General features: G+C 40.7%; 1 protein-coding gene across 1 annotated transcript; it reads left to right on the top strand.

The window, feature by feature from the left end:
• The first annotated feature begins 1,460 nt into the window (after window positions 1-1,460).
• Window positions 1,461-2,390, top strand: LOC121483864 (olfactory receptor 4S2-like). Its single transcript, XM_041742371.1, has one exon. It carries the CDS (start codon window positions 1,461-1,463, stop codon window positions 2,388-2,390), a length of 930 nt encoding a protein of 309 aa, XP_041598305.1.
• The last annotated feature ends 14,629 nt before the right edge of the window (window positions 2,391-17,019 follow it).

The following is a 17,019-nucleotide window of genomic DNA, read 5'->3' on the forward strand; positions in this document are numbered from 1 at the left end:
GATAAATTGGGACTTTAAGTGTTTCTATAGGTAAAAGTTCAAAGGATTGACAGGTAATAAAATGATGTCAAGTGACCAGAGACATGAAAACGTGTACACTTGTCATAATGTCTCTGTGAGGGATATTGATGTCAAGGATGCTATGGCACAAAGAGTTTTCTGTGGGATGGAACTTCTGTTAGGAAAGAGATCCAGAGTATTTGCTCTCCTCTCCTTGCATGTTGCTCACAGAGGAAACTAAGACTGAATCTCTTTCCCAGAGGATTTCAGGGAGCTTCAGTCTTGCTGTTTGTTTTATTTGAAATAATTTAGTGGGGCTTATGGAGTCAAATAAGGGAGCAATCTTATTTCTTTAACGCCATTATCACTAGTATATGTTCTTTGGTGTTATCTGAGAGACCGAATTTGACCTAAAGAACCTGGACAGACCTGTGAAATGATCCATCCCATACAGGCCCTGCCCACAGTGTTCAGACGTTTGATAGTGATGCTTCTGAAGTTCTTTCACTGACATGATTATGACTTAGATTGACTGGTAACTTGTTGCTTTTATGTCCATTAATTAATTTGATCCTTACATGGGGGCATTATTCTTTCCCAGGGGAGGACTCTGAAGTTAACAGAAGTGAGGAAACTTGTGTTAGGATGACACAGCCTGTAAGAGTCAGAGCTGTTGAGTCAGGCCCTATTGTTCTATCTTTAAGTCCTGTGCTCTTTCTCCCAGTGAAGATAGTAGAAGATCTTGGGTCTTAGACTTGGATCAATTTCAAAGGCTCCCGAGGAGACCCCAGATAAAATTGAGATTGTCACTATTCAGGAAGAATATAGCAACTGCCCAAATGTCTTTGGGTATCCTTGCTTGAACCCCTAAAGTGAGCCATTCAAAAATCTGGACTATATTCTGGTACTACTCTAGCCCAAGAACATACTTGAGAATGTGGGTGTCAGCACTCGATACTTTTTCCAAACATGAATCACATGGAAATACATATACCTGGAAATTAGGAGATGAACATAGTAAGGATTTCGGTGTCCTAGGATGACTCCTTCCCAGCTTCTCCCTTCTTCCATTCAGCATGTTCTCCAGTCATGAAGATGGGTGATGATAATGATATATTCACTTATAGTGTGACATGTGCATAGTGCTTCACAAGTGATCCTTATACCACTTAAATGGTGTGTACTATTCTTACCCACATTTAACCCTTGAGAAAGGAATGATAGTTAAAGTGTAACAGAAAATCCAAAGTGAGTCAATGATGTGGTAAGAAAATTAATGGTGAGAAAAACATCCATTAACTGTGTTCAAGAGATACAAAAAGCTTCCTTACTATATTTAGCATCCCTTAAGTATTTCCATAAGACTGCTCCTGCCCACCATGCTTACAGTGGCTTACGATATTTATTTATTTATTCTTGCAGAGAACCAGAGCCATCCAACCAGTATCACCTGGGTCCCCATGGAAGTGGCTAACAATGTCACTGAGTTTATATTCCTAGGCCTCTCCCAGGATCCTGGAATGCAGCTGATGTTCTTTGCCTTGTTCCTCTTCTTCTACATCGTGATCATGGTGGGAAACCTGCTCATTCTACTTACAGTCTTCTCTGATCCCCGGCTCCACACACCCATGTATTTCTTCCTCAGTAACCTGTCCTTTGTGGACATTGCCTATTCCTCAGCCACAGCACCCAAGATGATTGCAGACTTTGTTTCTGAGAAAAAGACCATTTCCTACTGGGGTTGTGTAACTCAGATGTTTACCTTCCACTTTTTTGGTTGTGCTGAGATTTTTGTCTTGACCGTTATGGCTTTTGACCGTTATGCTGCCATCTGCCAGCCTCTCCGTTATACGACCATCATGAGTGCCAATGCTTGTATCGTGCTGGCATCACTGTCCTGGCTGGGAGCGCTGGGTCATTCCTTTGTTCAGACCCTCCTGACCTTTCAGCTGCCTTTCTGCCATAATCAGGTCATTGACCACTACTTCTGTGATGTCCACCCAGTCCTAAAGCTTGCCTGTGCTGATACAACCCTGGTAAATATGTTGGTGATTGCCAACAGTGGTCTCATCTCTTTAGGGTGCTTCCTCATTCTTCTGGCCTCCTACACTGTCATTCTCTTTAGTCTTCGCAAGAGGTCTTCAGAGAGCCGGCGCAAGGCTCTTTCTACCTGCGGGTCTCATTTCACTGTAGTAACGTTCTTCTTTGTCCCTTGTATCTTTATTTACCTCCGTCCATCCACTACTTTCCCCCTGGATAAGGCTGTATCTGTGTTCTATACTACCATCACCCCAATGCTGAACCCGCTCATCTACACTCTGAGGAATGAGGATGTAAAGAATGCCATGAAACGGATATGGAATAACATGGTCTCCTTGAAGGAAAAGTAAAAGGATAGGTCATCAGAATTGTAAAATCTGAGAATTAGCTAATAAAATAATTTGAGTCTATTTTCTTTTTCTCTTTTGAGGTGGACTAAACTTAGAACTTTCCATAATGTCAAGTCTGTCTTGTCTCACTTTAGGAGAGTAAACATGTCAACTCATTAACTCTTTTAGATCCCTTCAATTCAAATTATGCTTTCTTAAGCTATAATAAATGATTTAGAATGAGGTTATGAGAGAAAGATATCTCTGAGAAATCTGTCTATTTCACTTAAAAATCAGTGATAGCTGGGTAGAAGGGAATAAATAGCTGGGCAGTGTACTTCAGAAAATGCTGTGTTATTCCAAGGAAATTTTTATTTATTTACTTACTTTTTAAGATTTTTTTAAAAGTTTTATTTCACTTATTTTGGAGAGAGAGAGCAAGTGAGTGTGTGTACATGAAAAATAGGCAGAGGGAGAGAATCTGCAAGTAGGATCCCTGCTGAGCATAGAACCTGATGTGCGCTTGATTGCATGACCCTGCAATCATATCCAAGCTGAAACCAGGAGTTTGACAATCACTAAGCCACCCAAGCACCCCAAGGTTTTTTTTTTAAGCAGTCTCTACACCCCATGTGGGGCTGGGTCTCACAACTCTGAGATTAAGAGTTGCGTGCTCCACTGACAGCCAGGTAGGTGCCCTCAAGGAACTTTATAGATCTTGTTTCATGACTCCTATCTTTCAAGAATTCTTCCCTGATTATTTTCATCCAACATTTTCTGTATGCCTTAAGCACACTTCCATACAGTTTATAAAATAGTATCACTTATTTTTTTCTGGCTTTCATTACCTTAGTAGATTTTATGTCATTTCTACAACTTATTAAGGATATAAATAATGTATTTTACCTCCTTTCCACTCCCTGTATGTGGCACATAGCTGGATGCACAATGGATACTTGTGACAGAGTCTGCTTGTTATTACCCCAGTGTCCATCGTTCCTTTTTTTCTTACTAGCAGAGACGTGACATTATTCATGGTGACCCCACAGAAATATTACATTTACCAGTCTCTCTTTTTCACTGGGGGTGGATACTATAATGTAGACAGTAGCTGCTGAGGGAGACTTTTGAAAACTGTTTATTTATTTATTTTTTTAATAAATTAATTTTTATTGGTGTTCAATTTACCAACATACAGAATAACACCCAGTGCTCATCCCGTCAAGTGTCCCCCTCAGTGCCCGTCACCCATTCCCCCCCAACCCCCACCCTCCTCCCCTTCCACCACCCCTAGTTCGCCTCCCAGAGTTAAGAGTCTTTTTTTTCTGTCTCCCTTCCTGATACTTCCCACACATTTCTTCTCCCATCCTTTATATTCCCTTTCACTATTATTTATATTCCCCAAATGAATGAGAACATACACTGTCCTTCTCCAATTGACTTATTGCACTCAGCATAATACCCTCCAGTTCCATCCACGTTGAAGCAAATGGTGGGTATTTGTCGTTTCTAATGGCTGAGGGATATTCCATTGTATACATAGACCACATCTTCTTTATCCATTCATCTTTCGATGGACACCGAGGCTCCTTCCACAGTTTGGCTATTGTGGACATTGCTGCTAGAAACATCGGGGTGCAGGTGTCCCGGCGTTTCATTGCATCTGAGTCTTTGGGGTAAATACCCAACAGTGCAATTGCTGGGTCGTAGGGCAGGTCTATTTTTACTCTTTGAGGAACCTCCACACAGTTTTCCAGAGTGGCTGCACCAGTTCACATTCCCACCAACAGTGTAAGAGGGTTCCCCTTTTCTCCGCATCCTCTCCAACATTTGTGGTTTCCTGCCTTGTTAATTTTCCCTATTCTCACTGGTGTGAGGTGGTATCTCATTGTGGTTTTGATTTGTATTTCCCTGATGGCAAGTGATGCAGAGCATTTTCTCATGTGCATGTTGGCCATGTCCATGTCTTCCTCTGTGAGATTTCTCTTCATGTCTTTTGCCCATTTCATGACTGGATTGTTTGTTTCTTTGGTGTTGAGTTTAATAAGTTCTTTATAGATTTTGGAAACTAGCCCTTTATCTGATATGTCATTTGCAAATATCTTCTCCCATTCTGTAGGTTGTCTTTTAGTTTTGTTGACTGTATCCTTTGCTGTGCAAAAGCTTCTTATCTTGATGAAGTCCCAATAGTTCATTTTTGCTTTTGTTTCTTTTGCCTTTGTGGATGTATCTTGCCAGAAGTTACTGTGGCCGGTTCAAAAAATACCATGGACTTTCTTCAGAGTTAGAACAAATTATTTTAAGATTTGTGTGGAATCAGAAAAAAACCTGAATAGCCAGGGGAATTTTATTTTTTTAAAATTAATTTTTATTGGTGTTCAATTTACCAACATACAGAAAAACACCCAGTGCTCATCCCGTCAAGTGTCCACTTCAGTGCCCATCACCCATTCCCCTCCAACACCCGCCCTCCTCCCCCCTTCCACCACCCCTAGTTCGTTTCCCCGAGTTAGGAGTCTTTATGTTCTGTCTCGCTTCCTGATATTTCCCACACATTTCTTCTCCCTTCCTTTATATTCCCTTTCACTATTATTTATATTCCCCAAATGAATGAGAACATACACTGCTTGTCCATCTCCGATTGACTTATTTCACTCAGCATAATACCCTCCAGTTCCATCCACGTTGAAGCAAATGGTGGGTATTTGTCGTTTCTAAAGGCTGAGTAATATTCCATTGTATACATAGACCACATCTTCTTTATCCATTCATCTTTCGATGGACACCGAGGCTCCTTCCACAGTTTGGCTATTGTGGACATTGCTGCTAGAAACATCGGGGTGCAGGTGTCCCGACGTTTCATTGCATCTGAATCTTTGGGGTAAATCCCCAACAGTGCAATTGCTGGGTCGTAGGGCAGGTCTATTTTTAACTCTTTGAGGAACCTCCACACAGTTTTCCAGAGTGGCTGCACCAGTTCACATTCCCACCAACAGTGCAAGAGGGTTCCCTTTTCTCCGCATCCTCTCCAACATTTCTTGTTTCCTGCCTTGTTAATTTTCCCCATTCTCACTGGTGTGAGGTGGTATCTCATTGTGGTTTTGATTTGTATTTCCCTGATGGCAAGTGATGCAGAGCATTTTCTCATGTGCATGTTGGCCATGTCCATGTCTTCCTCTGTGAGATTTCTCTTCATGTCTTTTGCCCATTTCATGATTGGATTGTTTGTTTCTTTGGTGTTGAGTTTAATAAGTTCTTTATAGATTTTGGAAACTAGCCCTTTATCTGATATGTCGTTTGCAAATATCTTCTCCCATTCTGTAGGTTGTCTTTTAGTTTTGTTGACTGTATCCTTTGCTGTGCAAAAGCTTCTTATCTTGATGAAGTCCCAATAGTTCATTTTTGCTTTTGTTTCTTTTGCCTTTGTGGATGTATCTTGCAAGAAGTTACTGTGGCCGAGTTCAAAAAGGGTGTTGCCTGTGTTCTCCTCTAGGATTTTCATGGACTCTTGTCTCACATTTAGATCTCTCATCCATTTTGAGTTTATCTTTGTGTATGGTGAAAGAGAGTGGTCCAGTTTCATTCTTCTGCATGTGGATGTCCAATTTTCCCAACACCATTTATTGAAGAGACTGTCTTTCTTCCAATGGATAGTCTTCCTCCTTTATCGAATATTAGATGACCATACATTTCAGGGTCCACTTCTGGGTTCTCTATTCTGTTCCATTGATCTATGTGTCTGTTTTTGTGCCAGTACCACACTGTCTTGATGACCACAGCTTTGTAGTACAACCTGAAATCTGGCATTGTGATGCCCCCAGCTATGGTTTTCTTTTTTAAAATTCCCCTGGCTATTCGGGGTCTTTTCTGATTCCACACAAATCTTAAAATAATTTGTTCTCACTCTCTGAAGAAAGTCCATGGTATTTTGATAGGGATTGCATTAAACGTGTAAATTGCCCTGGGGAACATTGACATTTTCACAATATTAATTCTGCCAATCCATGAGCATGGAATATTTTTCCATCTCTTTGTGTCTTCCTCAATTTCTTTCAGAAGTGTTCTATAGTTTTTAGGGTATAGATCCTTTACCTCTTTGGTTAGGTTTATTCCTAGGTATCTTATGCTTTTGGGTGCAATTGTAAATGGGATTGACTCCTTAATTTTCTTTCTTCAGTCTCATTGTTAGTGTATAGAAATGCCATTGATTTCTGGGCATTGATTTTGTATCCTGCCACGCTACCAAATTGCTGTATGAGTTCTAGCAATCTTGGGGTGGAGGCTTTTGGGTTTTCTATGTAGAGTATCATGTCATCGGCGAAGAGGGAGAGTTTGACTTCTTCTTTGCCAATTCGAATGCCTTTAATGTCTTTTTGTTGTCTGATTGCTGAGGCGAGGACTTCCAGAACTATGTTGAATAGCAGTGGTGAGAGTGGACATCCCTGTCTTGTTCCTGATCTTAGGGGAAAGGCTCCCAGTGCTTCCCCATTGAGAATGATATTTGCTGTGGGCTTTTCGTAAATGGCTTTTAAGATGTCGAGGAAAGTTCCCTCTATCCCAACACTCTGAAGGGTTTTGATCAGGAATGGATGCTGTATTTTGTCAAATGCTTTCTCTGCATCTAATGAGAGGATCATATGGTTCTTGGTTTTTCTCTTGCTGATATGATGAATCACATTGATTGTTTTACGAGTGTTGAACCAGCCTTGTGTCCCGGGGATAAATCCTACTTGGTCATGGTGAATAATTTTCTTAATGTGTTGTTGGATCCTATTGACTAGTATCTTGTTGAGAATTTTTGCATCCATGTTCATCAGGGATATTGGTCTGTAATTCTCCTTTTTGGTGGGGTCTTTGTCTGGTTTCGGAATTAAGGTGATGCTGGCCTCATAGAATGAATTTGGAAGTACTCCATCTCTTTCTATCTTTCCAAACAGCTTTAGTAGAATAGGTATGATTTCTTCTTTAAACGTTTGATAGAATTCCCCTGGGAAGCCATCTGGCCCTGGACTCTTGTGACTCGGGAGGTTTTTGATGACTGCTTCAATTTCCTCCCTGGTTATTGGCCTGTTCAGGTTTTCTATTTCTTCCTGCTCCAGTTTTGGTAGTTTGTGGCTTTCCAGGAATGCATCCGTTTCTTCTAGATTGCCTAATTTATTGGCATACAGCTGTTCATAATATGTTTTTAGAATCGTTTGTATTTCCTTGGTGTTGGTAGTGATCTCTCCTTTCTCATTCATGATTTTATTAATTTGAGTCTTCTCTCTCTTCTTTTTAATAAGGTTCGCTAATGGTTTATCTATCTTATTAATTCTTTCAAAGAACCAACTCCTGGTTCTGTTGATCTGTTCCACAGTTCTTCTGGTCTCGATATCATTTAGTTCTGCTCGAATTTTAATTAACTGCCTTCTTCTGCTGGGGGTGGGGTCCATTTGTTGCTTTTTCTCTAGTTCCTTTATGTGTAAGGTGAGCTTTTGAATTTGAGTTCTTTCCAGTTTTTGAATGGATGCTTGTATTGCGATGTATTTCCCCCTCAGGACTGCTTTTGCTGCGTCCCAAAGATTTTGAATGGTTGTATCTTCATTCTCATTAGTTTCCATGAATCTTCTCAATTCTTCCTTAATTTCCTGGTTGACCTTTTCATCTTTTAGCAGGATGGTCCTTAACCTCCATGTGTTTGTGGTCCTTCCAAACTTCTTGTTGTAATTAAGTTCTAATTTCAAGGCATTATGGTCTGAGAATATACAGGGGACTATCCCGATCTTTTGGTATCGGTTCAGACCCGATTTGTGACCCAGTATGTGGTCTATTCTGGAGAAAGTTCCATGTGCACTTGAGAAGAATGTGTATTCAGTTGAGTTTGGATGTAAAGTTCTCTAGATATCTGTGAAATCCATCTGGTCCAGTGTATCATTTAAAGCTCTCGTTTCTTTGGATATGTTGTGCTTAGAAGACCTATCTAATATAGAAAGAGCTAGATTGAAGTCACCAAGTATAAGTGTATTATTATCAAAGTATTTCTTCAGTTTGGTTATTAATTGGTTTAAATATTTGGCAGCTCCCACATTCGGGGCATATATATTGAGGATTGTTAAGTCCTCTTGTTGGATAGATCCTTTGAGTATGAGATAGTGTCCCTCTTCATCTCTCACTATAGTCTTCAGGGTAAATTTTAATTTATCTGATATAAGGATGGCTACCCCTGCTTTCTTTTGAGGACCATTTGAATGGTAAATGGTTCTCCAACCTTTTATTTTCAGGTTGTAGGTGTCCTTCTGTCTAAAATGAGTCTCTTGTAGACAGCAAATAGATGGGTCCTGCTTTTTTATCCAGTCTGAAACCCTGCGCCTTTTGATGGGGTCATTAAGCCCGTTCACGTTCAGAGTTACTATTGATAGATATGAGTTTAGTGTCATCATATCTATTCAGTCCTTGTTTTTGTGGATTGTTCCACTGAACTTCTTCTTAAAGGGGAATTTTAAGAGTCCCCCTTAAAATTTCTTGCAGAGCTGGTTTGGAGGTTACATATTCTTTCAGTTCCTGCCTGTCTTGGAAGCTCTTTATCTCTCCTTCCATTTTGAATGAGAGCCTTGCTGGATAGAGTATTCTTGGTTGCATGTTCTTCTCATTTAGGACCCTGAATATATCCTGCCAGCCCTTTCTGGCCTGCCAGGTCTCTGTGGAGAGGTCTGCTGTTACCCTAATATTCCTCCCCATAAAAGTCAGGGACTTTTTTTCTCTTGCTGCTTTAAGGATCTTCTCCTTATCTTTGGAATTTGCAAGCTTCACTATTAAATGTCCAGGTGTTGATCGGGTTTTGTTGATTTTAGGGGGGGATCTCTCTATTTCCTGGATCTGAATGCCTGTTTCCCTTCCCAGATTCGGAAAGTTTTCAGCTAGGATTTGTTCAAATACATATTCTGGCCCTCTGGCCCTTTCGGCGCCCTAGGGAACCCCAATTAAACGTAGGTTTTTCTTCCTCAGGCTGTCATTTATTTCCCTTAATCTATCCTCATGGTCTTTTCATTGCCTGTCTCTTTTTTCCTCAGTTTCCCTCTTTGCCATCAACTTGTCTTCTATGTCACTCACTCGTTCTTCCACCTCGTCAAGCCTCGTCGTTAGGACTTCTAGCTTGGATTGTATCTCATTTAATTGATTTTTAATTTCTGCCTGATTGGATCTAAATTCTGCAGTCATGAAGTCTCTTGAGTCCTTTATGGTTTTTTCTAGAGCCACCAGTAGCTGTATAATAGTGCTTCTGAATTGGCTTTCTGACATTGAATTGTAATCCATATTTTGTAACTCTGTGGGAGAGAGGGCTGTTTCTGATTCTTTTTTTTGAGGTGAGGTTTTCCTTCTAGTCATTTTGCTCAGTGCAGAGTGGCCAAAAACAAGTTGTATTGGGAAAAGGAGAAAAAGAGAGAGGAGGAAATAAAAGAAAAAGAAAAAAGAGAAAGAAGAAAAAAAAGGGGGGAAAAGAGAAGAAAAAGAGAAAGAAAAAGAAAGAAAGGAGAAAAAAAAGGGTGGGGTGGTGTGGGGTGGGGGAAGCAATCCGAAATCAAGAAGAAAGAAAAAAAAGCACAAAACAAAACAAAAACAAAAACAAAAAAACAAAAAACAAAAACAAACAAACAAAAAAAAACACAGGGGAGTATCTTCCGATTCTGTGTACTTTAAGTCCCTTGACTTCCCCTGGAACTGGTCCGTGTCGCTGGTCTTCTGGGGGAGGGGCCTGCTGTGCTGATTCTCAGGTGTTAGCACTTGGGGGAGCTGCTCTGCCCCTGCCTGGTGCAGGGCTCAGTGGGGGTTGTTCATCCCGTGAGGCCCCGGGAGGAAGCCACAGTGGCCAGGGCAGCTCTGGGACCCTGGAGTCAGCTCCCGCAGTAACTCCGGGGCTCTCCGTCTGCAGGGCCTGGGGGCTCCCGGGCGGGGCCGCTGATCTGCTCAGCTCAGGGCAGGAGCGTCCTCGCTGTCCTGGGCCCTCCCGGCCTCTGCCTGTCCCGGGGGAGGCCGGATCCTGGGCTGTGTCCCGGCGCCCTGTGCTCCGGGGCCTGCGCTGTTGGATTCGCGCTCCCGGCGGTGCAGCCCCCTCCGCGGAGCCGCAGACCGAGTCACTCCAAGCTGCTCCCAGAGCCGCGCCGCCCCCTCCGCGCGGAGCTTCTTCTTCCGCCCGAGCCGCCGCCGCTGAGCTGTTCCCGGAGCCCCCGCAGCCCCCTCCGGAGCCGCCGCCCGAGCCCCTCCGAGCTGCTCCGGGTCCCGCCGAGCGCTGCAGCCCTTAGGGAGCTCGGCGCATCTCCGGGGCGCAGTTCCTCTGTTACTGCCCCAGGGAGCCCGAGGGCGTCCCCGCCTTTCTGGGGATCCTGCTCCAATTCCCCGGGAGGCCTTTCCGCCCGGGAAGGTCGGTGCAGCTCCTGCTCCTCCGGGACGGGGCTCTCCTGTCCTGGGGACACTCGCCCCGGCCTCAGCCCGGCTCCTCGCGGGCCCCTCCCCCCTGGAGGCCTTTTGTTTCTTTATTTCTTTTTCCCCGTCTTCCTACCTTGATAGAAGCGCGAACTCTTCTCACTGTAGCGTTTCAGCTGGTCTCTCTTTACATCTCAGGCCCAATTCGTAGATTTTCAGGATGATTTGAAGGTTTTCTAGGTAATTTGTTGAGGACAAGTGACTTGGAGACCCTGCTCTGCCGCCATCTTGCCCCTCCCCCTGAAAACTGTTTAAAATGGTTTCTCTGCATTCAGGCCTTCTATACATGATGACTCCTGGCATGTTGTTGCATTTCCTTTTATTTTTCATACTCCCTTTCCTCTGTAAAAAAAAATCATTCTATCCTTAAAAATACTTATTTGGAAAAAAATACGCTGACTTTGTATTTCAAATTGTGGGCTATATGGGTTTTCCCTTTTCCTCCTAAGGTCTAAATAAGACAACAACAACAAAAACAAGGAAACAAGTTTAGATTCACAGTAACAAAGACAAGAGGACAGGAGTTAGATTCTACAGACAAAGGAGTCCATCAAGTATTTGGAAAAGAGAAGGCAAAGGTGTAGTCACTGATTTGTCTACTAGAAAAAGCTAATACTAGAGTAGATTCTGAAGAGAAATAGACAGATTTATATCCCAGAATCCTTGACGTGTTTGAGATGCCAGGACACCACGTAAGGAAGATGGTGGGGTTTAGGACTAGTAATACGAAGATGAAGAGGAAGGAATTATTCAGTCTCCCATCTTCTCTAATCTCCCCTCACTCCCAAGTGCTCACACAGGCATACTCTTCACAAAGAAAATATTGACATCTTTGCATTAAGAAATTAAATTATATTAGAGAAAAGTCTTTCACGTTCCGCCTTTGGAGATCACAAATAGAAAGGCTGCCTCTCTGCAAGAACACTGACCAGAAGCCTACTGATTCATAAGCCCTGGTCTATCGATCCAGATCTTTTGGGCAAGATTTTGGTGCTGAACTCTTTAATACACATAAAACAGTTGAAATAAAAAGTGCGACTTTAGGAAGGCCAAAGAGGATTTGGTGGAATCCTAGATAAAGCAGAAAAAAAATTCACTTTGAAAACCACTGATATCTCCGTATTGACCAGAGAGAATATTTGCAATCCTGAAATAAGAACATGATACTTAAAAAACCAATAAAAAGCGTTTTGGAAATTAAATAAAAAGAGTAATGAATAAAATTAAGTCAAATCAATAGAGGGCAATCCTGAGATGAGAACATGATATTTTCAGAAAAATAAAAAAAATATTTTGGGGAACTAAATAAAAGAAAGAATAATGAATAAAATCAAGACAAATCAATAGAGGGTTGAAAGAGTCAAAAAATCTTCAGGAAAGCAGAATTTTTTTTTAAAAAATGAAGAAATTAAAAATAGAAAAAATATGAAAAATCAAGTCAAGAGTTAAAACATTCAACTCATATTTGTTCCAGGATAACAGAGAAGACAGATGGGAGAATTTTTTTTCCAGAGGGGAGAATTTAAAGAACAATGAAAGTGAAGCTCATAGGAAGGTTTAAGTCTCCAGATACAAAACATGTACTGAGTACCCATTCTAGTGATGAGAAAACAATAAGTAAGGCACATTATTGTGCAATTTTATTACCCTAGAGATTGAGAAGATTTTAAAGTAATTGAGAGAGACAGAAGATATAGGCCACAGAAAGTATACAAAATCCAAAAGTCATTAGAGAATTCAATAACAACACTGGACCATTCCACATGGTAGAAAGGTGCCTGAAACTGGTTTTCAGCCTAGAACACTGTACAGAACAAAACCATCAATCAGGTATGAAAGCAGAATAAGATCTTTTCAGTCATGCCAAGATTTATAAAATTTATAAGGACGCTTTCTTTGAAAGTATGGGAGGATGTGTCCCAGCAAAAACAACAAAGGGGAAAAAAGGGTGAAGAATTCAGTGTAGGTGTGGCCTAAAGCACTTTCAGATGAGAGCTAAACAGCAAACATAGGCGCAATAGAAATGGATGAAAGCAGAGGGTAGAAGCCCTGGGAAGGGAGACTTCAGAAAACAGAGAGAAGAGGGGGAGTTTATATTATCTAAGATGAAAATGGAGCATCTTAGTTATAAGGGCATAGAATGGACAAGTTGATGGGCTTAAGGATACATTTATAGAAAATTGTATCATTTAGGACGCTAACAGAAAACTGATGACACACTCAAAATACGATAATTCACAAAGGGAAATTCACAGAGGGACCCTGTAAAGCTGTAGATATGGAGGAGTCACATGGGGCAGTACTATAAACAGGGGTTAGAAGCAGTAGAGCTGTTATCACCATTATGTCTGAAGGGACTGGAAGAGAGAGTAGATAGAGGAACCCAAAAGAGGATAGATTTTTCTTTTTCCTTATTTTTTTGAATTAAGACTTAATTTTCTTAAAGCAGTCTTAGATTCACAGAAAATTAAAGGAAAAGTACAAGGATTTGCTATACACTGCCTTCCCCCACACAATCATAGTTTCCCTCATCAGCGTCCCCCAGCAGAGTGATATAGCTGTTAGGACACCTCATAATCAGCCGACATCCATAATTTACTTTATGGTTTACTCTTGGTATTGTATATTTTGTAGGTTTGGACATGTGTATGACATGTATCCATCATTATATTATTATACAGAGTAGTTTCCCTGCCCTAAAAATTCTCTGTGCTCTGCCTTTTCATCCTTCCCTATCTCCACCACCTCCCTCACCCCAAGCCCTGGCAATCACTGATCTTTTCAATGCCTTTTCCTGAATGTCATATAGTTGGAATCATATAGTATGTAGCCCTTTCAGATGGGCTTCTTTTCCTTAGTGATATGCATTTAAGTTTCCTCCATTTCCCTATCTTTTTTAAATTGATATGCAATTGACACATGTTACACTTGTTTCAGGTGTACACCATAGAGATTTGATAAGTCTATACATTATGCAACTCTTACCACTAGTGCAGCTATCAGCTGTCATCTTACAACATGATTACAATGCCATTGACGATATTCCCTATGCTTTATCTTTTATCCCTGTGACTTATTCATTCCATAACTGGAAGCCTATGTCTCCCAATCTCTTTAACCCATCTTGTCAAACCCCCAACTTCCGCCCTTCAGGCAACAGTCGCTTTTCCCCCTGTATTTATGGGTCTGTTTCTGCTTTTTATTTATTCATGTGTTTTAGATTCCACATGTGGGTAAAATCACGTGGCATTTGTCTTTCTCTGACTTATTCCGCTCAGCATAATACCCTCCAGGTCCATCCATGTTGTTGCAAAGAGCAAGATCTCATTATTTTTATAGCTGAGTAGTATTCAATTGTAGATATATACCACATCTTTTTCATTTCTTTTTTTTTTTAAAATTTTTTTTAATTTTTTATTTATGATAGTCACAGAGAGAGAGAGAGAGGCAGAGACACAGGCGGAAGGAGAAGCAGGCTCAATGCACCGGGAGCCCGATGTGGGATTCGATCCCGGGTCTCCAGGATCGCGCCCTGGGCCAAAGGCAGGCGCCAAACCGCTGCGCCACCCAGGGATCCCTACCACATCTTTTTTAATCCATTCATCCATCAGTGGACACTTGGGTTGCTTCCATATCTTAGCTATTGGAAATAATGCTGTAAAAAACTTAAGGGTGCATATATCTTTTTGAATTCGTAGTTTCATTTTCTGTAGGTAGATAGCCAGTAGCAGAATTACTGGATCATATGGTATTTCTATTTTTAGTTTTCTGAGAAACCTCCATGCTGTATTACATAGTGGCTTAACCAATTTACACTCCCATCAACATTCCCATAAACAGCACAAGATTTTCTTTTTCTCCATATCTTCATCAATACTTTTTATTTCTTATCTTTTTGATTCTAGACATTCGGACAGGTGTAAGGTGATATTTCATTGTTATTTTGATTTGCGTTTCTCTATGATTGGTAATTTTGAGTATCTCTTCATGCATCTATTGGCCAGCTGTCTTCTGAATAGAAAAATATCTATTCAGATCCTTTGCCCATTTTTATTTTTATTTATTTATTTATTTCCTTTTATTTCCTTTTATTTTATTTTATTTTATTTTATTTTTTTATAATAAACATATTTTTTATTGGTGTTCAATTTGCCAACATACAGAATAACACCCAGTGCTCATCCCGTCAAGTGCCCCACTCAGTGCCCGTCACCCATTCACGCCCACCCCCCCTCCTCCCCTTCCACCACCCCTAGTTCGTTTCCCAGAGTTAGGAGTCTTTATGTTCTGTCTCCCTTTCTGATACTTCCCACACATTTCTTCTCCCTTCCCTTATATTCCCTTTCACTATATTTATATTCCCCAAATGAATGAGAACATATAATGTTTGTCCTTCTCAGATTGACTTATTTCACTCAGCATAATACCCTCCACATTGAAGCAAATGGTGGCTATTTGTTCCATCCACATTGAAGCAAATGGTGGGTATTTGTCATTTCTAATGGCTGAGGAATATTCCATTGTATACATAAACCACATCTTCTTCTATTGTGGACATTGCTGCTAGAAACATCGGGGTGCAGGTGTCCCGGCATTTCATTGCATCTGTATCTTTGGGGAAAATCCCCAGCAGTACAATTGCTGGGTCGTAGGGCAGGTCTATTTTTAACTCTTTGAGGAACCTCCACACAGTTTTCCAGAGTGGCTGCACCAGTTCACATTCCCACCAACAGTGTAAGAGGGTTCCCTTTTCTCCGCATCCTCTCCAACATTTGTGGTTTCCTGCCTGGTTAATTTTCCCCATTCTCACTGGTGTGAGGTGGGATCTCATTGCGGTTTTGATTTGTATTTCCCTGACGGCAAGTGATGGAGAGCATTTTCTCATGTGCATGTTGGCCATGTCTATGTCTTCCTCTGTGAGATTTCTCTTCATGTCTTTTGCCCATTTCATGATTGGATTGTTTGTTTCTTTGCTGTTCAGTTTAATAAGTTCTTTATAGATCTTGGAAACTAGCCCTTTATCTGATATGTCATTTGCAAATATCTTCTCCCATTCTGTAGGTTGTCTTTTAGTTTTGTTGACTGTATCCTTTGCTTTGCAAAAGCTTCTTATCTTGATGAAGTCCCAATAGTTCATTTTTGCTTTTGTTTCTTTTGCCTTCGTGGATGTATCTTGCAAGAAGTTACTGTGGCCAAGTTCAAAAAGGGTGTTGCCTGTGTTCTCCTCTAGGATTTTGATGGAATCTTGTCTCACATTTAGATCTTTCATCCATTTTGAGTTTATCTTTGTGTATGGTGCAAGAGAGTGGTCTAGTTTCATTCTTCTGCGTGTGGATGTCCAATTTCCCCAGCACCATTTATTGAAGAGACTGTATTTTCCAGTGGAGAGATTTTCCTCCTTTATCGAATATTATTAGTTGACCGTAAAGTTGAGGGTCCACTTCTGGATTCTCTATTCTGTTCCGTTTATCTATGTGTCTGTTTCTGTGCCAGTACCACACTGTCTTGATGACCACAGCTTTGTAGTACAACCTGAAATCTGGCATTGTGATGCCCCCAGCTATGGTTTTCATTTTTAACCTTTGCCTATTTTTAAATTGGACTTTTTTATATTGAGTTGTGTAAGTTCTTTATATATTTCAGATATTAACCCCTTATCAGGTATGTTATTTGCAAATATCTTCTCTCATTCAGTAGGTTGCCTTTTTGTTTTATTGGTTTTTTTCCTTTGCTATGTAGAAACTTTTTATTTTGATGTATTCTCAATATTTTATTTTTAGTTTTGTATCTCTTGCCTGAGGAGACATATCTAGAAAAATGTTGCTATGGCTGATGCCAAATAAATGACTGTCAAAGAAAACTTTCGGAAGTTTTATGGTTTTGGGTGTCACATTCAGGTTTTAATCTATACTGAGTTTATTTTTATATATAGTATAAGAAAGTGGTCCAGTTTCATTCTTTTCCATGAGTTGTCCAGTCTTCTGAGCACCATTTATTGAATAGGCAGTCTTTTTCCCATTGTATATTCTTGCCTCCTTTGTCATAGATTAGTTGACCATATAAGCATGTGTTTATTTTTGGGCTCTCTATCCTGTTTCATTGATTTATGTACCTGTTTTTGTGCCAGCAAATGTTTTGATTACTACCACTTTAGTATATCTTTAAATCTAGGATTGTATGATTCCTCCAT

Source organism: Vulpes lagopus, unplaced genomic scaffold, assembly GCF_018345385.1.
Source record: "Vulpes lagopus strain Blue_001 unplaced genomic scaffold, ASM1834538v1 ctg288, whole genome shotgun sequence".
Lineage (NCBI taxonomy): Eukaryota > Metazoa > Chordata > Mammalia > Carnivora > Canidae > Vulpes > Vulpes lagopus.

What these genes read in the sequence shown, in the direction of transcription:
- LOC121483864 (XM_041742371.1), top strand. Translation starts at nt 1,461, where the DNA reads ATGGAAGTGGCTAACAATGTCACTGAGTTTATATTCCTAGGCCTCTCC.